Source organism: Trifolium pratense, linkage group LG1 (assembly GCF_020283565.1).
Source record: "Trifolium pratense cultivar HEN17-A07 linkage group LG1, ARS_RC_1.1, whole genome shotgun sequence".
In the NCBI taxonomy this organism is placed as follows: Eukaryota; Viridiplantae; Streptophyta; class Magnoliopsida; order Fabales; family Fabaceae; genus Trifolium; species Trifolium pratense.
This window is the reverse complement of record NC_060059.1, coordinates 37,179,282-37,204,898: the sequence shown is the minus strand read 5'-3', so window position 1 is coordinate 37,204,898 and position 25,617 is coordinate 37,179,282. Positions and strand designations below refer to the sequence as shown.

Sequence of the window (25,617 nt, the reverse complement as noted above, 5' to 3'; positions counted from 1 at the left end):
CGTCATACATGGTCTTCTTTCTTGACTAAGAAAGTAGTCTCAATGAAATCTTCACTCACCTATGAGTATTTTCCCCGAGCTCCTTAATCGAGCTTATATGTAGTCCTTCCGTGATTTGGATCTCAATAAAAACACCAATGTTAAAACGTTACAATTACTTGACCGACCAGAAAGTATAAAGAAAATAAAAGAAGAGAAGTGCTAACTTGGACACAACTCCAAATCAATTATATTAGACATGCATCAATGAAAAAAATTTAAACATAAATAATTTAGTCATATTATCTAATATTAATCAATTCTTTTCTTTTAATTTTTTAAAAATATGTATGTGCCTCTAAAAGTAATTAATCTAAGCTTGTGGCTTATGTAAGAATAACTCACCAAAGAAAATAAAATTAGAGACACTATTTAGACACAAAGATTTAGACACAAGATTTATACACACACATCAAACAAAAAATTAAAAGAATCATAAAATTGTCATATCAATTAATATAATTTTGATATTTTTTCTTTAATATTTTTTTGCTTATGTGTGTCTAACACCTCTAATTTGTGGTCGTCACTAAGTAAATATTTCCCATAAAATAAACATTTTCATTAATTTTGGATGCGCTACAAGTATCTCAAATACACAATGTCCAAGATCAATTTTTTATTGAGAAAATCGTAAACATTTCCCGCCAAAAATTTTTATTATTGAAATTTTTTAAATTAATATAAAAATTTATTTATTTGTATAAGTTATTTTGATAAGCTAAAAAAATAAGTCAAATTTAAACGAACCCATAGTGTATATCTAGTCTATATCATAGACTAGATACATCAATATTTCAATGTATTTAAAATTGAATGTTTTCTTATATTAAAAATTAGAGGGAGTATTTGTTAAGAAAATAAAAAGATTTAATTATTTTTATGAAAATGTATAATGATTCATGATTTACTCATTTAATAATAAAAAAAATAAATGATGGTATGAGAAACACTTTGTTGGCCAGAAACATTTAAACACAAAATTTAGACACACACTCATAAATTAAAAAAATGATGACACCTCAAGGCGGGAAATGTTAGCGCCAGAAAAACTTTAGGCGGGAGGGAGTATATAAAGATTAGGGATCGTTCGGTTCACTATTTTCCATTTTCATTCCATTTCCCTTTGTTTTTGGTTTAGGCGATTTTTCGGTTACTTCTTCGATCTTCTGGAGATTCAAAAAACCCCCAAAGGTTAGAATTGTTTGCATTTCTTGTTCTTCATTTTTGTCCTCAACTTTGTTTGTTTATTATCACTTGTTTTATCCTAAAATGATGTATGTGGATTTTGTGTAGTCAATGTGTTTGTTGAAATGCAAAACAATACTCAACTTGTGTTTCCTACTGTTTTATGTTTGGAATTTCAATATTTCTCGGTTTGAGTTGAGGGTTTAAAGAAAAGACCCGAGTTTAAATCCCCGGTGAAGGAGAAAACACCAACATTAGTTTAATCAGGGCTGGCCCAACATGTTTAGAGGCCTAAAAAAACTTCTATTGTGATGCATTTTATAGATTATTAAGTATTGGCCAAGTAAAATATAGTTTCTTTTGAATGAGATAGGGTCATACTACCAAGTATATTGAGACTAACTTATTTTCTAATCGAATTTGTAGTATAAAAGAATAATACTTTTGAGACCAATGAGTGACCAAGATGACTTTGAAACCTCAGAGGCAACAGTGAATCAGACTTCTACTCCACCATTGGGGCGTAGAAATCGGTCAGATGCTGAGGATGACTTTACAGAAGAGACAAATGACGGAAGCAAAAGACAGAAATCTGATCCATCCTCAACAATGAAGGCAGAACGAAAAATAAGTTCATCGCATTTATATGACAACTTTGACCAAGAGACTTGCGAAAATGAATTTGTTGAGATGTTTGTAGCCACTGATCTTCCTATTTCATTCGTAGAGAATAAAGCATTTCAAAAGTTTCTAAAGGTTTTACAACCGAAATTTAGTGTCTCCTCACTGTTACAGACTACATTGGCAAATTATATTTTGACTCTATGGGATGCAGAAAGAACAAAATTACAGAGCTTTCTTGCACAACATTGTGGAAGAGTTTGCCTCAGCATTGACACATGGACTTCATGTCAAGATCAGAATTATATGTGTTTGACTGCCCAATTTATTGATAATCATTGGAAATTGCACAAAAAGATTCTAAACTTTTTGCCAACCATAGATTGTTCAATGGAGTATATGGTATCTACTATTAAGCGGTGCTTGAATGATTGGGGATTGAGTAGTGTTTTTAGTCTGACAGTTGATAATGTATCTCCATATGATTCTGAGTTTCGATGCTTAAAGAAAATGCTAATGTCTCGGAACGCATTAGTTTTGAAAGGAGATTACATTCATATGCACTCTTGTGCTCATATTTTGAACATGATTGTGAAGGAGGGGTTACACAACATTGATAATTCTTTTTTGAGAATTAGTGATGCAGTTCAATACATAAAATCATCTCCTATATATTCTGCATTTGATGCATGCGCTGAGCAAGAAAAGATTGAACGTAAAGGATATGTTTACTTGGATGTTGAAACTGAATGGAATATATCATTTGAGATGTTGGAGGCTGCTTTATATCATCGATATGCATTTGAGAAACTTGAGTTACAAGACAAAAAGTATGTTCGTCAGTTAAAAAAGGGAAAGGGGAAGCGTGCTCCTACACGTGAAGATTGGAACTTTGCTTGCGTGATTTTACCAATTTTGGAGATCTTTCGTGAAACTATTTTGCATATTTCTAATATCTCTAATGTTACTAGTAATATATATATGTTAGAGGTATTTAGAATTGGTAAAATGATTAGCCAACTGTGTCATTCCAACGACCTAAGTGTACAGCTTATAGCTACAAAAATAAGGAAAAACTTTGTTGAGCAGTTTGATCAGCATTCTGATCGGCATTGGGAAAGGCATGATGCTTTGAACATGTTGCTGCTAATTGCTCTTGTATTTGATCCTAGGTACAAAGTTGGATATATAAATTGGATGATTAATCAGATTTTTGATTCAGTTGCGGCAGCTAAGTTGAAAGAGAAGTTGGAATCTTGTTTGAAGTCCCTTTTTGAGGAATATAATGGAGAGGAGTTGAAAAACGATTCAAAAAAAGCAAAATTAGATGAAGATGGTAAAAATGATCCCTATAGTTGGAATGAGTTTCTGCAATCATATAAATCAAGTTTCAAATCTGAGTTAAATAAGTATTTGGAGGAAGATATAGAGACCTCTGTGGAATTGGATGTCTTAAATTGGTGGAAGCTAAATTCAAGTCGATTTCCGGTCCTTGCAAACATTGCTAGAGAGGTTTTGGCTATGCCCGTCTCAACCTTAACCTCCGAGTGTGCATTTGGTACTAATGCCAAGGTGCTCGATTCCTTTTGTAGTTCTCTTAGTTTTGAACTTATGCAAGCACTTGTCTGCACGCAAGATTGGAAACACGGGAAACCCTTCTCGTTGCTTTTTAATGAGGATTTGCAGAAGCTTAAGCAAGGTAAGATAATGAGATGCTTAGCTTTGGATATGTTATTACTTATTAGCTCGACATTATGTTTTGATATGTACTGACATTTTTTTGTCTTTGTGCAGAAATGGTTTCCCAACTAAATGTTGGATGTTCAAACTTTGTTACTCCGGATGATTGATTATGGATGCTTGTTCTTTATTTGGTTTTTAGAATCACTGTATCTATGCAAGGTTAATTTCTTTTAAAGCAATTTATTTTTCTGTCAACTCAATTGGTCTAGACTGAAGTCGTTGTTGCGAAGTATTTTTTAGTTCAGTTTTTATGGTTGTTATAACAAAGTTTAGAGTTTCTATTCAGGTTGTTATTTTTTCTGCGCTTTTTAGTATCAAAGACTGATACATCATGTTATTTATCCAATCTTATTTTCTTTCACTACCATATGGAGGTTTAACAATATCATGTTATACTTGCAATGCTCTTCAAGTTAAGGTATTGTGCTGCTATGTTTTATAGTACTGGATTGGTTGTCTGTCATGCATATTGCTAAGTGTATTATGTATTTAATCCAATGACACAAGTTTTTAATTATGTATTTTTTTTTGTGTCAAAAAAAATTATGTATTTTTTTTTACTTGTTTTAAATTATGTATTTTTTTTTTACTAAATTTTAAATTATGTATTTATTTCCCAAGTTCAACAACTTCCTGAATTTTCTAAATTAATAACAACATTTATTTATTTCTCAAGTTTAATATTTAATAACAACTTTGCTTCAAAAAAAAAAGTTTAATAACAACTTCCAAAATTTTCTAAATTTAATAACAACTTCCCAAATTAAAATCGCAAAATTTATTTATTTCCCAAGTTTGTATGAATTCCTATTTTGAAAAATTTTACAAAAACAAAAGGACTTTTTTTAGTCTTTGAAATTAGTCCTTATAAAATATAAATAAGGACTAAAAATAAATAAATTTTTTCATAGTAGGGATTTAAAAAACCATATTTAACCTATTTTCTTTTGTGTTAAACCCATAGTCGTCCACATATTAATCTCCCTTCTTGATTAATTTTCTTAGAAATAATTATTTCAATGAAGGAATAAAAGTCGTAATAATTTTTTTTTTTTTGACTAAAAAGTCGTAATAAAATGTTGATCGAATGTTATTATCTAATTTATAATGGCAACCAATATTGGTAAAATACTCCATATATGATATTTGGTCAGGATTATCCTAAACAATTTAGAGTTATGTTCAAAAGAATAAAATGCAAAAACAACAATGAAACACACTTCCTTAAAAAAAAAAAAAAATGAAACAGACGATATGTTTGGTAAACAAGTTCGATAAATTGTACATGCATGAGACTTTTGAAATAGTTGTAATTCCTTTGTATTATACTGTAGTATATACTTTTTTATGATAAAAATAGAGTGCAAAACATCACGAGACACAAGGAAAAAATAAAAACATATTTCTCTTAAAAATCTTAATTGCTTGTATATAAGAGTACAATACAATCTAGCAAAGCAAAATAGAAAAGATCCCTATCTAGCATATTTCTCTTAAGGTCTCTACAATATAACACATTATTATATTTGTTTACAATCTACAATTTGTATTGCAAGAATGAGACCTTCAAGATTGATCTTGGTGATGTAACTTGATCTTCTTGGTGATATAATCTGGCAACGGAACCAAGCTAGGAGATGGAGACTTCAAGAAGATAGGAGAGCCGGCATAGAATTCATCCATCTTCAATTCTGATCGTGATCGGACCAATGTTTTAGTCCGCCTATGAGGAGGAAGGTAGATTGTAGTTTGATTGTTAGTGACTTCAATTTGAGTTGGAACGTCAAGAGTTTTAACCCGTCGTCGCACATGAGGAGGACGATAGATTGTTGAGTTGTCAGTGATACAAACTTGAGGAAGAACAACACCACTACTCATCTTGGATGATGACGAGTGATAACAGTGATGATGATGAAACAATAGTTGAATGAAGTAAGAGACAAAGGTTTTGCACATTCAAAGTTAACATATTTTTTGAAACACATGCATAGTTAATATATATAGACATTTTTTGAGAAAAAATAGGAGTAACCCCGTAGTTTAAAAACATTTATTTTGGATATATTTAGCCAAAAAATGGATATATTTTTTAGGATAAAAAGAACCAACATTTATTTAAATCGTGGTTCAAAAAAAAAAAACATTTATTTAAATCTTTTTTTGACAAAGGTACAAACATTTATATAAATTTTGTCAAATTGACTATTTTCTTATCCATGTTTAAAAAAAAAATAAAAAATCTTATCCATAATTTTTCAAGGCTTAAAAGCTACTTACGAATTTTAATTTTTGGTTAAACTCAATCTAAATTTTGTCAAAGTAGTTGATTCGGCCAAAGTGTAGGTTGTGTTTGACCCTAATTTTTCAAGTCTTAAAAGCTATTGTGTTACGAAAATTTTTATTTTGATTAAACTCAATCTAATTCGACTCATATACACCCAACTTTTGGTATTCACCTCACTTTAGGATAAATTTTGATGAAGAAGTGACCAAATTACTTTAGACATGGTATATCATACATGTCACGTGGACACAACAATTATATATCACATTATTATTTATTTTTATTTTAATAAATCTTATTATAAAGATAAAATTCTAGGAATACACTTGGAAAAAAACAAAGCAAAAATTCGGTATATTGAAATAGTTTACAAAGTTATTTAATGTGCCTAGTGAGCAATAAACAAGAAGACTTCATGGCCCAATGGATAAGGCGCTGGTCTACGGAACCAGAGATTCTGGGTTCGATCCCCAGTGAAGTCGAAAATTGTTTTAATTTTTTGTTTCAATGCATTTTACTTCATAACACAGTGGTTCAATTAACACTTAATTCCTCCCTAAAAACTGAAACAGCAATTAAATTTTGTAGTGACCCTTTTATTCTTTTCGAATAGGTTATATAATAACATTAAAATTGCAAATATATAGATAAATAAGTCTTTTAATTTTCTCAAAACGAAGCACAGTGAGTGATGATCACAGTTCACAATTATAAACAGCATTCTTCTCCTACATATGCTGCATTTCACTAACAAGGACAAAAATAATTATAATCTTCATTTACACTCTTGGAGAAGATCACATAGTTGTTTAAGGGTGTTAGAGAAATTTCCCAGTCTTGCTATGAGCTTATCGCCTTGGCGTCTGGTAAATTCAGTACGGTAATCCTCTATATTCTCTGAGTTAGCTTCCTTACAGTCAGCAGATTCAGCATTAATATCTTGAATCTCTATTGCTAACTCTTGCAATTTCAGAGTCAGCATTTCCTCATTTTCTTCCCTGATATTATTATTTGGTATGTTTCCTACACTGGTTGGCTTTTCTTCAATATCATGGTTTTTGTCTACTTCGGCTAGGCTTGTCCGCAGTGTCTCTATGTGCTTTGCACGCCTTTTTGCAGGAGCTTTCAACTTAGATTTCAGCATTTCCTCATTTTCCTCCCTGATATTATTATTTGTTATGTTTCCTACACTGGTTGGCTTTGGCTTTTCTTCAATATCATGGTTTTCGTCTACTTCGGCTAGGCTTGTCCGTGGTGTCTCTATGTGCTTTGCACGCTTTTTTGCTGGAGATTTCAACTTAGATTTCAGCATTTCCTCATTTTCCGCCCTGATATTATTATTTGTTATGTTTCCTACACTGGTTGGCCTTGGCATTTCTTCAATATCATGGTTTTCGTCTATTTCGGCTAGGCTTGTTGGCGGTGTCTCTATGTACTTTGCACGCCTTTTTGCAGGAGATTTCAACTTAGATTTCAGCATTTCCTCATTTTCCTCCCTGCTATTATTATTTGTTATGTTTCCTACACTGGTTGGCTTTGGCTTTTCTTCAGTATCATGGTTTTTGTCTACTTCGGCTAGGCTTGTCGACGGTGTCTCTATGTGCTTTGCCCTCCTTTTTGCAGGAGAATTCAACTTAGATTTCTTTCCGAGTAAGTCTTTCAAATACTGGTCTTCTAAATGAGTATTCTCGGGCTGTTCTTCATGGCTTTCCTTAGGCTTTTCTTCACGGTATCTCTTAGGTTTACTTCGCTGTCTTTTTCTTTTCGACCCTAACAATTAATTCACAAAAATGCATTAGGCGAAAAGTTCTAAGCAGTAAAGAGACAATACGTCAAATCCCGTAATTTTATTTCGTAAATATATTAAGCTAGCCATAATATATTAACAAAACATTGGGATATACAAGTTTAGGTAAATAGAACAAAGAATAATGGATATGGATGCATAGTAGAAAGAGTCTCAACCTTCCCATTCTAATCTAACCCGAACAATTAGGCCAGATTTATGGCCACAAAAGGATAAACAAATTCAACTAGTTAATCACGGCATGAAATTTTAATGCTATCTAAAACCACAATTCGTTAACTAATCCTTATAATGGAATTTTATTTATTCTCTCCACATAGTTTTCTATCCATTCCTGCATATTGTCTTGCACTATAATATATTAATATTTTTGTTGAACACACATGCCTATGACGCCACAGGTGCAACGATTACCAAACTTTGGATTCAGGTGTGATGAGTTACCAGGATCCAACAACTCTACAGTCACAGCAAAGAATCAAAATTCCCCTCTTTTTACCAAATTTAATCAAATTCCAAAAGCAGGGCCGGTCCAACGCTTAGGTAACTAAAGCAAAGACTTTAGACCGACCGACATTTAAAAATACCGAGTATGTTATACGAAGAAGTCCTATGGTCTAACAATCGATGCCCTTAATTTCTAGCCACAGCTTGTGGGTTTGAATCCCACCCACTAACCACAAATTATTTATTGTGTTTTCCTTCTTATTTTACCTTGTAAGTTTAAATTGTGTTAGTTTTACTCAAAACCCCACCTCAACATTAGTGTATGTTTGGTCACACATTTAAGTCTTCAATCTTTGCTTCTCAAACCGTTTCCTTCGCAATTTTATCAAAGCTCCAAAACTAAGCTTCTACATCAAAATGCTTTCTCGCCAGAATTTTAATGAACATGTCCTAAAAACAAACATATGCTTAAACCTACAATTATGTGAATATGATGCCTCTCCACCTAACAGATTCCAACTATGGTTCCCCTCACATTGTGGAACGACTCTCTTTCGCTATACCTAGCTACCATTTGTTTGTCCCACACTAGAATAGATAACACAACTATGTCAACTATTTCCCTCACTTTTAAAATAATTGTCACTTTAACAAAAAAATATTTGTTCCAAAATAAGAATCATTATCCTGTCCCGGTGAACATAACTCAGTTGGTAGGAAAATTGCATGCAATATGCAATGTTCAGGGATCGGGTTCGAACCCTGGTACTCCCACTTATTCATCTTATTATACTTTTTTCAAATCTATCCCTAAATTAACATTGTAACACAACTTTCAAGTCATTATAATCTCATTATGCATTTATGACAACTATTTTTTTTTTCGTTTGATGAAAATGTGCTTATAGCATTTCCTTAATTAAAATGTGTTCAATACAATTTGATATATCAACTATTAATCGCAACTTATAGCATTTATGATAACTACTATTAACAACCAATAATAATTAATAACGACAATTTTGTAAAAATTTTATACTTAATCATTCATTTATTATCATTGTTCTTATTTTGGGAACTATTCAAAAAAATGCAGATTTAACCTAACAAAACTGAAAAACAAATCATACCAGTTTCAATTTCAACGGTAGCATCAAGATCTTCATCCCCAATTTCAGCATCACTTTCACGATCAATTTCACCTCTTTCTTCTCTTCCTTTAACAACTCTCCCAATAGCATCAAACAATTCAGGATCCAAATTGGAAGATTTTCTTCCTTTTCTGACATCATCATATTCAGCGAGTAGAGATCGCCACTTCCGACGACACTGAGCTAAGTTCCGATCGACTTCTAAGGCGGCGCAGTTTCCCGATATTATGTCCCATTGCTGGTAAGATGAAAACTCAACGGAACAGTCGGCTTCCACCGCAGCGATTTCGTTGACGAGAATGAGTGATTCTGTTACTGCCCATTCAGGAGCTGCTTGTGATCGTGTGCGTCGGTTCCCGGCGCCGGCGCGTGGGTTTTCCGTCATCTTTAATCCTAGTTTGTTATGTTCATAGGAAGAAATGAAGAAGCAGACAGAGCAACAGTGATGTCATGCTCCATTTATGAAGTTAGAAAAAAACAAGAGTTTTACTTTTGCCAACGTAATGTTTTACTCCGGAAACTCTATAAAATTATCAAAATACCCCGTTTGCCGTTTAAGTAGCCGAACATCTTACCAAAATTTTTGTTTATAACATCCGTCGTTTAAGTAGCGGATGATATTTAGTCAAAAAAAAAAATAGAAGATTACATTTTTCAAAAAATTCTCATTAACGTCTCCATACTTAAGTAGCGGAAGAGTAAAACGGAAAATACATAGGACGCCAGAAACTGGTAGCGGAGAAAAAATAAACTCCTAAAAATAATACTACTAAGTTAAAAAAAAATCATAAATGGCCACAAAAATGACAAAATATTTTTTGAATGAAATTTTATAATTTAGAAAAAATAACATAAGTTTTTGAACCAAACAAACTTACTGCATTTCATTAATTATCAAAAGTTCAATACAAAATCATACAATATAACAAAATTTAATTAAAATAAATATGCAATAAATATAAAATCACTCCCTTACGCAGAAAAATCACTAACATTATCATCCTTGTCATTCTCCTTAGAAGTAGATTCATCATATGGAGGTTTTTCTATAGGGGATGGCTGGTAACTGCAACAATGGTTTTGGAAGTAAACATTTCTTGAACCTTTTCGTTAAATGTTCTCCTATGCTCGATTTCCTACTAAAACAATCTTTGATTCTCCTCCCCCAATATTTTTTCCTGTTTTATCTCGGCATTTTGAGTCTGCAATTTTTTTGTATAATCTAGAGCATTTCAGGAGTCGATTAAAATGTTTTCCAACATAATCGAAAGTTTCCTGGAATGTTCGAGATTATACAAAAAAATGACACACCAAATGTAAACTTAAAACATTGAGAAAGAATAGGAAAGAAAATTGGGGGAGAAGTTGTTGCAAGAAGTTGAGCGTAGGAGAACATTCGAAAAAAATTCGATAAATGTTTGCTTCCCAAAACCATAGTTACAGTCACCAATAATCACCTATATTTGTGTCTATATCATATACAATATAGCATACTGTAACTCAACTCTCGTTCAAATGGGAAGAAAATGTAATATTTGTGTGTATATTACTTATGAGAAGAAGTATGTGTTGTGAAGAATGAAATATATAGAGCAAGCGCAACGGTCAGATTTTGAAATAAATCATTCCGAGGAAAGTTTTCTAAAAAACGCTCCTTACTTTGTGTGCTCAAACGGTCATAATACAACTGTCATATAAAGAGGCTTTTTGAGAAAAGTTTCGTCACAAAGCACAACGGTCAAAATTTCAAAATGTCTTTCCGAAGAAATATTCTCCGCAAATGTACAATCAAACTGACAACGGACACATAATGTGACTTGAGCTTGTAATCACATGAACGTTATGTAGAAACCTTCCTCGTAAATGACAGTTCTTAGACGTTTCGGGCAATTATTTCCTCACAAAAGCTGATTGTCCCACATGCTCTTTGACCCCGTCAAACCAAAAGATTGATCGACATGCAATTTACGTTTTTCTTTTGGTATAAATTTGTTCAGCACAAGTATAAATATGATATGGAAAATGCTAAACAGTGCCCCCGAGGCACTGGGGCACTAGTTAAGCATACCAATATATAAGCTTTTAAAAACAACTTATTACATATCTATAAATGATTTTCAGCTTATTTCCATAAACTCTCCAGGATAACTTATGAAAAAACGCTTGTAAATTATACAAAAATAGTTTAGTTTGTTTTTATTTTATCTTTTGTTATAGAAACAGCGAATACATAAGTACTTAGATTATAAACGCTAAATCTAGCTTATGCATTTAAATATGTAGGAATTAGTTTCTTCTTGTATACATGCATCCTAATGAGTTGATATATTTCATGTGCAGGTCATGAAGATAGATAGAACTTCTCTCAATAACCTAATAGTTTTGCTTGCACAGCAAAACACAGTTTTGTAATACACTACTACACTTTCTCAGTGTTTACATTAACTGTTTTATATACTAAAAACTACTCTATGATGTAGGTAACTCCTTGTAATCAAATTTATCATCTTCCTTTTCTGACGAAGCTTCAAGTTTTTCTCCGTGTTCGGGTCCAGAAGCCCAACAAATAACAAGATAATAGAGGTAGTTAATCATACCTAAGATAGCGAGTAGCGCATAATAGTAATTCAGATGGCCCTTGTTGATGTTAGTTGTTAACCAGCTCTCTTTCCCTCCAATACTAGTGACTTTGTCGACAATGTTCACAATCACACTTCCAACTACATCAGAAGCAGCTAGTTCCAGCGTGAACATCGCCATTGCAAAACTAGACATACTCTTAGGGAAATAAGTGTAGAAATACTCAACTAGCCCAACTGGTGTGAAAGCCTCGCCGAATCCAAGCAAAACAAACTCTGGAACAAGCCATAAAGCTGACATGTTGATTACAGCGTTAGGTTCGTCCTCAAAGCCTTGTTCAATCACTGCATTTCGTCTCACGGTTTCAACAATAGCTGCTATTGCTTTAGCTAAAATTACAAACAGCATTCCTATCCCAATGCGGACTTTACAACTGAATCCTCTAGGACGACCTGTGTATTTGGCTAGTAGAGGTACTGCGATGCGGTCATATGAAGGAATGACTATTGATAAGGTGAGTATCATGATAAGATTGAACGATCCTGCAGGAAAATTGAAGTTGCCGAATAACCTTCTGTTCATTGTTTTGGCTTGAAGAGTGGAAAATGAACTCTGAGTTGCCATCATAAAGATTCCCGTAGACCAAATAGGAAGGACTCTGAGCAAAGATTTCAGCGACTCCACCTGTCCTATTGTGCATAGGTTCCACGGATTCGAAATTGATCCATCTGGGTTTAGGTCTGTCTCGTGATTTCTTATTACGCAAGCTTTGTTCAAAAACCTACATAGGAAGAACATGTTAATTCACTCTGAAAATATATTACGAGGAAATTAGACGCTTCATGCAATATGCATGGTCAGAGAATTACCTAAGACTATCAGTAGGGACCGTCAGGTCTGAATCATCGCCTCGACAGTACAGATTAAAGTTGTGATCAGGAAGACTAAGTTTTCTGTTCTTTGTGGCCACAACAACTACTCTTACAAAATTAGTGAATAAGCTCTCACTTGGCTTCACTTTAACATAGAACGGTGAACCAATAACGAAACTGAAAGCCGAAATCAGCATTAGCACCGCAGGTACTCCAAACCCGATTTTCCATCCTAGGTTTTCTTGAATGTAAGCAATCACGCTCAACGCAATAATGGTTGAAGCTCCAATTGATGTATAATACCAATTAAAGTAGCTATCCAAGATCCTACCATTATCTGAATTTTCCTTAATAGCCAATTGATCTGCTCCAAAAGCTATGGAACAAGGTCTAACACAACCAGCTCCAATGGAAATTAATCCTAACGAAAAGAACAAAACTGCTTGTTGAGATGATGTAGCAGAGTTGCAGATTTCGATGAGTGATGCGCAAGAAGGTTTTAGCACCGGGAGCATGGCAGTTAACCACAAAATGGTTAAACCCTATGGAAAGATAAGATACATTAAAGCAGATTCACTTCATGTTAACGGTAATCAAAAGAATAATTTATCAGCAATGCTAAACATAGTAAGTAAGAAACCCTAAGTTTCATGCGCCTAAGGACTAGCTAACATAACTTTGAGTGGCATTTTGAGTTTTAAGTAACACTTAAGAGGACTATAATATAGACCAGATACATTAATTATGCAATTAACCTAAAAAGCAGATAAGGGAAATGATGGTAGTAGTAATGAACTTACAAGAAGGCTAGAGAAGGAACCAATGAAGATGACATTGAAGCGACCCAAGTAAGAATCAGAGAAAAATGCACCAAAAATGGACAAGATATTGGACATAGCAGACCAAGTATAAAGAACATTAGTAGCCTTAGCAACAGCCATGTTATAATCATTTATCAAGTACAATATCATGTTAGGCATTATTCCATAACTTGCCACTTTCTCAAGACATTCATTCACTGAAAAACAAACACAAAACATCCAAAGAGTCATCATATAATTAATCAAAAATAAAGGATTTAATTTATATACACTGAATCGTGTATTGAATCATTAAAAATATTTGACTTTATATTTGACTTTAATCATAATATCTTCAAAGTCATACAAAAGATAGTTTCTGATTAGTTAACAGTGTAATAAATGTTACAGCCACAATGCATTAAAACAATTTTACATTGTCAATTAATAACAATCTTATGAGTCTATTTGATCTGTAAAATATAAGTATTAGATAGAACATTGCAAGACAAAACAACACATGACAAAGTTTAATATAAGGTATTGAACAAATTTTGTCTTGTGCAATATTTGATGGACAAAATGTGTTTTGATATTTTAGACAACTTGTGCAGAAGACAAAAAAATTGTCTTCTGATTCAGTGAAGGACAAATTCAATCCTTTCGTTTTTCTAGTCTCAGAAACAATTTTAAAATCAAGCACAGAATAACCAAAGTTGTCTTATCCAATCTCTTATTTTTTAGCAGATCAAACTGACTCTATATTAGTCACCTCACTTTTTTCATACATGGAAGATTATATCATTCTTATTGGATTTACACTGACGGTGTGTATCTATTAAACTCTAAAATTAATCTAAAGAAAACAAACAGTATAAATTAAAAAAGTGAGATGAATAATAGAATAGAGTGAGACAGTACCTATGATAAAGGGCATGGTTCTGAAACCACCCTTTCTGGGTTGAGAAGAAGATGATGATGAAGAAATGCCATTTTCCATCAACAATTTCTCATTTGTGCCATCACTGTTTGTGTGCTCCATCTTACTCTTCTTTGCTATAGCTACTTTATTTTTGGATGTAAATAAAAATGAAGCTCATATAGAAAATATAAGAGATAAATAGCTATAGTAAATAAGTATGTTGGAAATGGAAGTTTAATTATTGACAAGAAACTATCTTTTTTGTTGACAGAATCTACCCAGAATCTTTTGTTGTTTGATAAATTAGAAAAGAAGTGTCTTGCTACAAATCCACGCAGTTCACGAGTTGAATTTTTAATAATTAAATAATATTTTTTGTACGTAGATGTATTATTTTTATTAATTAATTAATTAATATAAACAGATTAAATCAATCAATAACTACATTATCTTCCAAGTAGCACACCACATATTAGGGGTGTACATGGGTTGGGCAAATCCGGTCGACCTGGTCAAACCCACCCAACCCAAAAAAGTGGGTTGGGTCGGGCAAGTGAGTGGATATGGATTTCAAAAATGAAAAACCCATTAAAAAAATTGGGTTTCGGGTAAAACCGGACCCAACCCAAAAAACCCACTAACCCACTAGTGCTATGTTTCTTGAATTTTTTTTATGAAAATACTAAAGATTTTTTCATTTGATTATTAAATATTTTTATATTGAAAATGAGTTATACTATTTTTTACGAAAATAAAAAAGATTGAATAATTTTTATAAACAAATATATAACTTTTTGCATTATTTTTTTAAAATTTTAAAAAATTTAATGATTTTCATAAACAAATATAGTGATTCATGGTTTAGTCATTTGATATTAAAAAAAGCAAAAAAATCATTTGGATAACACGCTATCCAGCCCGTAAATTAGTAGATTTACACAAAAAAATGGGTGATTATTTTTTATAGTGAAAAAAAGTTACCCTATTTTTCAAGAAGATACATTGATTGAGTTATTTTTTATGAGAAAATATGATGATTCAATATTTAGATATTTAATAAAAAAAAATAGAAAAATAATTTGGGTAACCCACAACCCAACCCAATCCAACCCGGAAATTAGTGGATTTACTCAACCCGACCCAATGTTATAACGGGTGGTTATTTTACAAAACTCAACCCGGAGTACCATATGTGGTTTGGGTTTTGATTTTGGCCAAACCCAACCCAATCCGGCCCACGTACACCCCTACCACATATGGCACACATCCCGACACGCACCGATTGAGAGCAAAGATGATGGGCGGATGAGCTTTATACTCTGCAGCTCATTATTTTCTGCTGTTTGTATCGTTATTATCTCATTATCTCAGCCGTTCATTCATATTTTTTCTTTTTTTTAAATTGTTTTTTAGTTAATTTATTTATCAGCAGTTGGATCTGGATGGCTGAATAGAAGGGGCGGGAGAGGATTCAATTCCGCGATAATGGACCCTTTTATACGAAAGTAATGTTATGCAATGTAATTTATCAGTCTAAAATAAATAACCTGAATAAAATTAAATTTTTTTAAAATACTTTATCTACTTAATTTTTAATGCATTACTATTTTTACAACTTTCAAGCAAGTCATCAAAACATTTTAAGTACAATTGAGTGAAAATCACATTTTTCTCTTTTTAATTATTATATTATATTTTTCTTAAACTGCGTGAAATGATCAAGTAAGTCATTTAAAATGAGATAGTAAGAGTATTTAGAGCACTTATTAGTATGATTCTGTTAAAATTAAGGTTAATTTATCGTGTATTTGATTGTAACCCAACAAAAAATAATTTTGAGTGAATAAGTTCGATAAAATTGATAGATTTGGATTCTCTCATGCCATTTTGATTTGGCTCTCTCTCTCATTCAGCTTCAAATTTAGCATATCAGGTGCAAGAACTAGTCATACTAATATGTTAAAAAATTATTCATCTCATTAATATTAAAATATTTTTTTCAATGAAGAGATACATTTCATCATAATCTTGTTCCCTTAATGGAACAAAGGCTACTAATGGCCATCAAATGCTTCACAGTTTACATTATTATTATTATTATTATTCCAACAAGCCAGTTAGTCCTATTCTGGCCATCAATGAAATATAACAAAGGAATATATTTTAAAAATGGACTAAAAAGTCCTTCAAAAATTTACTCTACTATACAAATTATTGAGATATACTTAAAAATAAGTCATGTTCAGCTTTCCTTCTCTGCCAAGGCTGCATTAATATCCCCATAGCTGTCAACTTTTCTTGGGGTAGCTCGCCGGCGAATTTTCAGGTAACCGAACTTTCCTGCACCTGGTGATGAGCCCTCAAAAATAAAGGGCAAATAACCGGTAGCTTTTTGGTACCTCTTCTGAAGCTGAAATCACAATTTATTAAAATGTGTTAAATCAGAATGATAATGTGTTAAATTCAGAATATAATAAAATAAAAAAAATACCTCAATAATTTGTTCGCTGCTCTTTAGACAATTTTTACCGATTACACAAACCGTTCCACCTGAACCTCCACCAGTGATCTTTGCACCATATAATGTCCCGCCTTCCGATTTTGACGCTGCACTATGTTGCAATTCTTGCACCAGGTGTACAAGCCTATCTGTTCCATCAGAGCCAAGTCCACAAGCACTGTAGCTGTAGTGACACTGCAAATGATAGTTTATATTTAATTATTTTTCTCCTTTGATATTTTATGTATTCTTCGATTCTAGTATCAAAGTTTCATTATAAATTTTCCACGAGTATACGAAAATAGAGGCATTGTGTTGATCAATTGATGTTGTACTTGTACCTGATATAGTAACTCTCCTAAAGCTGTAAGTTGATTGGACGAACTTGCCGATGTCAGAAGTGCTTTGAAGGTCTGCACGCCGTATGATGACGGAGAATTAGGTAAAAGAGATGCAAAAATTAGAAGAAACAATCAGTTACTTGTAACCGATTAATTTATCAAACAAAGTCCTAACCTTGACTCGGAAATTTTCGTAGATAGGATGTATTGTGGGAGCTTTCACTCCGTAATTACGCTTCTCGTCAATAATAGTGACAGGATCATTATGATTTTTATATTGCTCCAAAAATTTCTTGCCGGGAATGGACTCAGGAATCTTCTTAGCGTAAAGAGCCTCGAATCTGCCAACAAAAATTACAAGAAGGAATTCTATAATCATACAAAAACTATTTCCAATCATGATAACCTTTTTCCAAATTAAAGATGAAAAATTATTTTACCTGTGAGGTGTTAAATTACATAAGTATTCTAAGGAAGTTTCTTGTTTAAGTAATTCTATGTCGTCTTGTTCAACATCGTCAGAATTCAATCCTTTTGCAGCAGACATCTCAGTCAATTCCTCAGAAGCCTTTGACTTTATCATCTTCATACCCATAAAGGCACCAATTCTGACAGATCCATAATCTGCACCACCAACACTGAAATAGACGCCAACTTTTAAGATTACTCACGAACATCATGAAGATGTTAACCAAATTCTATACTACTTCTGCTATTTTTTTATGTGCTTTTTTAACATTATTTAATAGAAAACCAACCTGTGTCTTATTCCAGAATCAACTCCCCAAACTCGGATATGGTTGGGAATTTCGACAAGGCCAACAATCTCAGCAGGCTGCATTAATAACACGTAGTACCATGATATTGTGTCTAAAGTCTAAAACATAAAATATGAAATAATTGTTTTTTGTAGCTTGTAATGATGCAAACCTGGCAAATCATAGCAAGAAGTTTGTTGGCTTCACCGCATGCCGAAGCCATCTGGTCCATGACACCGCATGGAGCTCCTACAATGTGATTTTCCACCTGATTGAAATTGTAAGAGAATGAGTGAAATCATATCGAACACCATAGTGAAATCATATTGATCACAGTATTGAATATTGAGTCTAACCTTCTGGCAAAGCAAAGCCAGATCCCTTGAACCGATATTTAATCCTGAGTTACAAAGACAGAAATTAACATGATGTTTTATTGGAAGAAAAATGGATGTATTAAAGTTTCAGTATACATCACGATCAGAATCGTGATCAGAAAAGTTAAAGACTTCGTGCTATTTTTTGTAAGAGTTTAATTCTGATACACTGTCAATGTAAAAATCACCGTCAACAAACCAAGACCACTGATATGTGTGACTTTAGAAGTAGTCATGGTTAAAGTGAAACGTTTTTAATGATCTGACGATTATAATTGGCTGACAAGGGAAAAAAAATCTTTACACTGACAACGTATAAGAATTAAATCCACTTTATACAATAGAGAGAATCAAAGATTTGTCAACAACTTGGTCTTCCTGAAAGCGGAGCATTTTACCATGAGCTGCTGCAATAGCAGACATACTAGCGACCTCGACAGATGCAGAAGATGATACACCTTTCCCTTCTGGCACCGCAGATGATACCAGCATGCTGATACTATCTTCAAATTTCACACCCAATTCAGTCATTAAAACCAAAATTGCCCCAGCAACATATGCAGCCCACCTGCGAAAGTTGGCCAATAATCATATTAGCATAATAGAATGCCAGAAATGGCTTATATCCGTTATATGTATATAAAGTGATGCATTTGTGTTACTGACTTTTGGGCTGGATCTTGAGCAAAGTATTCTCTTGCTTGCTTATACGAGATTGGCTTGTCTCCATCCATAAAATCAGACAAATCCATGTCAAATGTTGGGCCACGGTTGCCTAATTCTGAGCCATATGACACCTGACATGATCCAGATTCAGTGAAAATGCACATTACGAAAAGTTGAAAAATCATTATCATCATCAAAACTGTAATGCAGCGTTATCAATTGAAGATTGCGGAAAATAGCAATTTGTTCGAATTCCTTTACATAACAATACTGTAGCACTGCTATAGACATTATTATTTCACAATATTTTGAACTAAATAGCGTATTGTGGAACATTAGCAATTCGCTCAAATTCCGGTATGCTAAAAGCCTAGCTTTAGCTGCTATTTAACAACACGGCTGTAATGTATTACAGCAATGAAGACGGTGTTCAATCAATGCACGAATTAACTTCAATTAATAATTATCAATGTTAATTGATTTGAAAGTAGTATATGGAAATGTCGTAAGTTATCAAACATACAATTTGCAAGACAGCTGTTGGACTTCCGCCTTTGTCATTCTGTCTGGCCTCGGCGTGTTTCCACAGTCTATGCTTGCTGGGATGGACTCTTTGCAAAGCAACATGACAAGCTTCTCTAATTGGCATCTGCAAAAAAGTGAAAAGAAAGACAAGAAAGCATCGAGTCAATTATTGTCTAAAAATTTCATGAATAACCATTATTTCCTTAACATTACAATATTAGCAGTTAATTAAACTTTAAGTGTATAGAAACACTTTCAATGTTTGGTAGCATTGTATGGAATCAAATGCACTGAAAATTAAAATCATCAGGGGACAGAAATCCAACCTGCAGGACAAGACTACCGGAATAATCAGCAATGCCACCCATTACATCTAACCTGCCAGGAGCTCTAGTTACGAAAATTTCTTCCTGTATAAAAATTGTACGAAGTCAAAAAAGAAAGAATAAAAGAGAAAAAAAATCAGTATTTAAGTTCATAAATTATATTATGACGTGACATAATAATACAGTTTCATAGGTATTGTTGAAATTCTTCCTTTGTGAAGAGTTTTTGTACGAGGTGATTTTACGGACTGTGCTCGTCTTGCGCTCAGTTACGTTATTAATAAAATTTAGTAGTTTAAAAAAAAAAAAAAAAAAAACAGTTTCATAGGTATTTCTATCTTTATGAAGGTTTCTTGTTTCAACTAAAAGATGTTGGTTCAGAAAAAAGAAATTTATAAAACTTTATCTTCATATGAAATGATTAAGACCTCCCAAAGGAAGATATTAGCTGCAGCCTTGCGCTCCCTTTTTGTGTTCTTCGCAACCAACTCAGATAGGCTCTGTAAGAACGCCACGGTATCCGGAAGATCATGACTATCTCCGTGAAGAATGTCAAAGTCTTCAATGCCCCTAGAAAAATATCACAAAGGAAACAAAAATAAGAGGCAGTTATATTACCTAAATTTGTAAAGCCACGGAAATTAAAGGCACGAAAAAGTGACACTCACGAATGAAATTTAAAGCCTCCATCATTCCCAGGTGTAGATATTGATTGGTCGAGTTGGTCTCCCGATTTAGAGTACCATTCTGGGATTGCACAATCTCGGCCAGGGGCCCTTTGGAGTTGATAACCGAGAACTATGGCATCGCGCAATCTTCTTGCCCCGCTAAGCTAGACATCATTAAGTGAAATATAAAATGAAAATAAAAGTTTCATCACTTCTGCAATATTTTAATGAAACCGAACTGATGACAAAATTAACGAATAAACATGCTGTAACTAAATAGCAATCATAAGGTCTTTACCTTATCTGATGCATAATTTTTTCCAAAAGCCGTCTCCTGAAGGATGTGAGCTGCCTTCTGCATTTTCAAAATGTTTTATGAACAAATTTATTAAACTCTTTTGGAAATAAATAAAAACTTCAACGATTACATGTAATACGCCAATAGAAAGGTGTCGAAAGCAACAACTCTAAAAGAATATGGATACAACATAGTTTTTTATGAGTAAATTTTATGACTATCCAAAAATAAAGATAAACATTTTAATGTTTTAGTTCAAGTAAAGAAATAGAGAGGTAACAGAAAATAGCAATAAGAGCTAAAAAATAAGTGCTAAGGAGTGAGTTAATAAAAGAAAAAGAGGGTACCTCACCACCATTAATGCCTGCTTCATAGCAGGGTTTCAAACTTATCGCACGTTCAAGATAAGGTCTCCAGTGACCGGTGATTAAATCCCTCCTGATCATTTCGACACCACATTGATAATACTAAATAAAAAAAACACAAGACGGTCACTATCTTGTAAGATCTTCAACAAAATATACATTGAAGAGGACAGCAAAACTTATAAAGAAAAAGTCAATAGAGTACCTCAAGCATATTTCTCAAAAAAGGTTCTTCATTGAAATAATCTCTGCGTACAAAGACGAAGGGGCACTTGTATGCCAAGGCTTCACTACAAGTGCCATATCCGATTTTTCCTAAAATAAATAAAAAACAATTGCAAGTATATATAAACTCTCACATTTAATTCAAATTTGGAATTAAGCAAGTTTGGTACTAACCAAGCATACAGTCACATGCTGCAATAATGTCGGGCGTATATGCATCTCTAGCAAGTTTCCTAAAATTTGGTGGAAGGTCCTCGTTGTCAGAAGCACCACAGACCTTGATCGTGAAAGCAAGATTAGCTATTACCAAATATTATGAGCAAAATATATGAATAACATTTTAAGGAAACAATGATACAAAACGGTGGTGGAAGAAGTACCAGGCACAACCAGCCAGGAGGTAAGTATTCCTCCTTTATGTTCCATCCTGATGGCTGGAGATAAGACAAGAGTTATTAGCCAAACATGCCATCAATCCGAGAATCAAACAAAGAAAATACATTGGTGAAAAGTTGCAGCATTCTAGAGTTATATCAGTGTCGCCAATCGCAAATCGCGAAAAAATAGCAGTAGTTCAAATTCTGCTATGCAGCCGTGCCATAGAGCCTCTACAGCCGTTATTAGACATTTTCTCCTAAATAGCGTATAACAGAACAATAGTGATTTGTTCAAATTCAGCAATAGTATAGCATTTTTTATTATCTATGAAAAAGCTATTATCAAGTTCTGGTTTTTAAAAGAGGGGATCAAGGAAATCACCTGCCCGCCAAAGTTGAGAATAACCAGCTTCACATCATCGGGTACGTTAAGTTCCTTCCTCACCTTCAACAAGTGAAATTACAAGCTCAAAGATTAGGAGTTAAATCACACTATGGAATAGATCGACTGAGGTTTGGGAGGTACATACCTCTTTTGCAGATTTGTGCAGCCTCCTCACCACCAAAGGGACATCAATGACATCACGAAAAGCAGGCACTGTAAATATTCGAGATGCCATAATTCTAGTTAATCGTTAATTTAGGTGAGCATTCAAATAATGCTGCTAGGTTATGAACATGAAATTATGTAAAATATGACTTACTTGGACAATATCCCGGGAGTCGAATAAGGAACTCGCAATGGGAATAGTCCTCAGCTATCTGCATCAGTGTATATTATACAACTACAATTATCTATCATGCTTCACGCACAAAACATAGTCTTAAATTTTAGGTTTGGCTAGGCCTAACTCAAATCCTACAAAACCGGGACAATCAGGATAGCACAAATTACTAGTACATGTGCTATTCAATTCACGTGTCATAGCAATTTTTAACATTTCTCTCAAAAGGACAAACATAGAACAAGAAAACTTCCTTCAAGGAAGATTATTGTCACCTGCCAAACTATTGAACGATGATGAAGTCCAGCAGCCATGACATACTCTGCATAGATGAAGTCCCAACTGAAATAACAAAGATATGTAATGAGAAGGGTATTATGGACACTTAACAAAGACACACACACACACACACACCTACGATGCATTTGAAAGAACCAAAAGCTCGTGAAAATATTTTTGTTAGCTAAATTTTCTATCATAATAGCATCATCGGCAAACAGTGTATATACTTCATTGACTTTAAGTACCGAAAAGAAATAAGTCAAATAACACCAAGGAAAAATGACAGTCTGCATGATTTACCTGAAATTGGTCACACAGACGGAACGAATGCCAGCATCTGCTGCCGCACGACATGCAACCGGAACAACATCGGAGACCTGTTTTCTCAAATCAATTTAAAGTTACTCTAAGCAGAAATTAAAGTTGTAATATCATTTTTTTTTTTAAATTACTTTTCATGTTCTCTTTTTCTTTCTGCTTCCAATCAACAAGGGAAGAATATTTCACATACCACTAAGTCGGCTTTGATAGAGTTCAGCCATTCGGTTTCTATCGCTAAGATTTTAGCTCGGGGCTTCACTGCTGTTTCAGAATACTACCATATCCAATTACAAAGCAAGATATCAGTGATACAGAGAAGCATTATTGAAGCAACTATTTAAAAGCATTACAGCTATGAACAACCAAATATGCAATGAAATTCCAAATTACCTTCTCCAAAGAAGCGAGGCGATCAACGGTCAAAGCATCTGCCTGAACAGCTCCACAGTCCAAAAGCACCTATTTCGTACAGTAAAGCATTCTCAACAACATTCTCAAAAGTAGTCTATTTAATTTGTAAAACAAAGCATTATACTAAAACTACGGAAAAAAGTGAAGCTCTAAGAATACTAATTCTCACAAACAGTTTAAAGCAAATTCATTGAACAAGCAACAAACTATAATCATCCGGACTGATTTATGCATTTTTGTATTTACAAAAACTAAAACTACCTTTTTACACCCAAATCATGTGGCATTAACAACTTCATAAGCTACACATCAAAACTACCTTTTATTTGCCAAACAATGTGGCTTTTCATAACATCACAAGCTACACACTAAAAATACCTTTTTATACCCAAATACGGTAGCTTTTCACAACTTCACAAGTTACACGTACAGGCTATATGGAGGCAATTCATGAATCCTCTACGACAAGGTTCTCTGTATCCTCTCTATCAAATGAATGCCCTCTCTCTCTCTCTCGTTTTTTTTCTCACTCTTTCTCATTCATTTGCCCTGATTTTCAAGCTGCTGCTGAAAACGGTAGCATACTGGAGAGAATCCAAATTCTTGGATTCTTTGATTCCAGCAAGTCTCAGTCGTTAGAGTAATGTAACGGAAACTAATCTAACAGCCATGAGAGGAAATAGATTAATCTAACAGCTGATGGCTAATGCTTTTTCCTTATCAAAAGCATCTACAATAGTAGTAATAATTTGATTATACTATGAACATACACCATTTTGGGAGCTTTTTTGAATTAAAATGCTATGAAGCACAATCACAAACATGGACACCGGACATGACAATTGACACAGACAACATTGACACCGATAATAATTTGAGAAAATGACATAACTCAACGTAACCATATGTGTCGGTGTCAGACACAGACGTGTGTCCGACACCGGGACAAGCCTAAAATGAGGAGTGTATGGGCTTCATAGTTAAAATGCACCTCAGTTTTTATCCATTGAAGATTAAAAATAAATACTAAATTGAATGAATGAATCAAAACACAAAACTCACCTTGCGAATGAATAATCTAGGAGACTTAATTTCAGAGGTGAAAACAAAATCAGGAGCACCAGTTACCACATGCACATCATGTCCTGCATCGATCAAATGCCTTGCCACCTACACACATTCATTCCAATTCAAAATTTCACATCTAATCATAATGATCCCTTTAAAACAAAAAATTTCCTCTTTTTATCAGATAGATTAGCCAAAGACAAAACAAAAAAAAACCCAAAACCAAAATTCAATTTTGTTTATTGATCCAGTAACCCATTTGGCCAAATTCAACGAAAAACCAAAAAAGAAATATGAATTGAGAAATTGAAAGAAGAAAAAAATGAAAAATGAACCTCTGTGACTCGAGTGGCATGACCAAAACCATGACCAGTAATGTAATAAGCAAAAACGAGATGTTTTCTGGAAGCTGAAACTCCATCACTTTCTTGTTCGATCCTCATTTTGATGTGTTTGTTTGGTTTCAAATGAATGAGAGAAATTATATATAATATATAATAATGTGATGTGATGATATGGTACTAATGTGTGTGTTTTTTTTTAATGTACTGTTGAAGAAGATTGGATGAGAAATTAAATAATATTATTGACCACTAATATTAATAATAATTGTTTTGGCTATAAATTAGATTTATTGTTTGTTAATGTTTGAGAGTGATGATCCTAAATAAGGACATGCGATAATGATGAAGATGGTGACGATGACAAGGTTGTTACATAGGATACGGATAATGTTAGGAGAGAAGAAGAGGATTGAGTTGCGTGCAAAATTGGTCTATAAGACTATAATTAGGGAATTAGGAGGATTTCATTTGCATACTATAGGATAGTGTTTCAATTTGTATTTATAATCAATAAATAGCATTAAATTTATTTGGTTAATAAGCAATTAATAGTTGGTTTAGTGGTGATTGATGCTGAATTTGGTAG

At 33.4% G+C, this 25,617-nt stretch overlaps 4 protein-coding genes and 1 non-coding gene across 5 annotated transcripts; 2 read left to right on the top strand and 3 right to left on the bottom strand.

Annotated features, from left to right (window-relative positions):
* Positions 1 to 1,160: 1,160 nt before the first annotated feature.
* LOC123905644 (zinc finger BED domain-containing protein RICESLEEPER 2-like) lies at positions 1,161 to 3,896 on the top strand. The gene is made up of 3 exons (XM_045955330.1): positions 1,161 to 1,233; positions 1,654 to 3,547; positions 3,643 to 3,896. Exons 2-3 carry the CDS (start codon positions 1,681 to 1,683, stop codon positions 3,696 to 3,698), a joined length of 1,923 nt encoding a protein of 640 aa, XP_045811286.1. The 5' UTR covers positions 1,161 to 1,233; positions 1,654 to 1,680; the 3' UTR covers positions 3,699 to 3,896.
* Positions 3,897 to 6,284: 2,388 nt separating this feature from the next.
* Positions 6,285 to 6,357, top strand: TRNAR-ACG. The gene has a single exon. It is a non-coding gene; the product is annotated as a tRNA-Arg (tRNA).
* Positions 6,358 to 6,439: 82 nt separating this feature from the next.
* LOC123905635 (golgin IMH1) lies at positions 6,440 to 9,790 on the bottom strand. The gene is made up of 2 exons (XM_045955318.1): positions 9,260 to 9,790; positions 6,440 to 7,645 (listed from the first exon to the last, which is right to left on the bottom strand). Exons 1-2 carry the CDS (start codon positions 9,663 to 9,665, stop codon positions 6,651 to 6,653), a joined length of 1,401 nt encoding a protein of 466 aa, XP_045811274.1. The 5' UTR covers positions 9,666 to 9,790; the 3' UTR covers positions 6,440 to 6,650.
* A 1,728-nt stretch (positions 9,791 to 11,518) lies between these two features.
* Positions 11,519 to 14,830, bottom strand: LOC123905625 (protein NRT1/ PTR FAMILY 1.2-like). Its single transcript, XM_045955308.1, has 4 exons — positions 14,454 to 14,830; positions 13,533 to 13,750; positions 12,730 to 13,274; positions 11,519 to 12,641 (listed from the first exon to the last, which is right to left on the bottom strand). Exons 1-4 carry the CDS (start codon positions 14,572 to 14,574, stop codon positions 11,750 to 11,752), a joined length of 1,776 nt encoding a protein of 591 aa, XP_045811264.1. The 5' UTR covers positions 14,575 to 14,830; the 3' UTR covers positions 11,519 to 11,749.
* A 1,576-nt stretch (positions 14,831 to 16,406) lies between these two features.
* Positions 16,407 to 25,505, bottom strand: LOC123905617 (L-arabinokinase-like). The gene is made up of 28 exons (XM_045955299.1): positions 25,023 to 25,505; positions 24,682 to 24,789; positions 23,599 to 23,667; positions 23,399 to 23,482; positions 23,188 to 23,264; positions 22,881 to 22,947; positions 22,585 to 22,642; positions 22,411 to 22,478; positions 22,263 to 22,325; positions 21,884 to 21,937; positions 21,678 to 21,780; positions 21,484 to 21,593; positions 21,261 to 21,380; positions 20,914 to 20,970; positions 20,616 to 20,779; positions 20,376 to 20,517; positions 19,948 to 20,031; positions 19,620 to 19,745; positions 19,097 to 19,227; positions 18,829 to 18,998; positions 18,410 to 18,453; positions 18,226 to 18,321; positions 18,054 to 18,130; positions 17,736 to 17,933; positions 17,471 to 17,636; positions 17,296 to 17,367; positions 16,946 to 17,149; positions 16,407 to 16,864 (listed from the first exon to the last, which is right to left on the bottom strand). Exons 1-28 carry the CDS (start codon positions 25,128 to 25,130, stop codon positions 16,697 to 16,699), a joined length of 2,988 nt encoding a protein of 995 aa, XP_045811255.1. The 5' UTR covers positions 25,131 to 25,505; the 3' UTR covers positions 16,407 to 16,696.
* Positions 25,506 to 25,617: the final 112 nt, after the last annotated feature.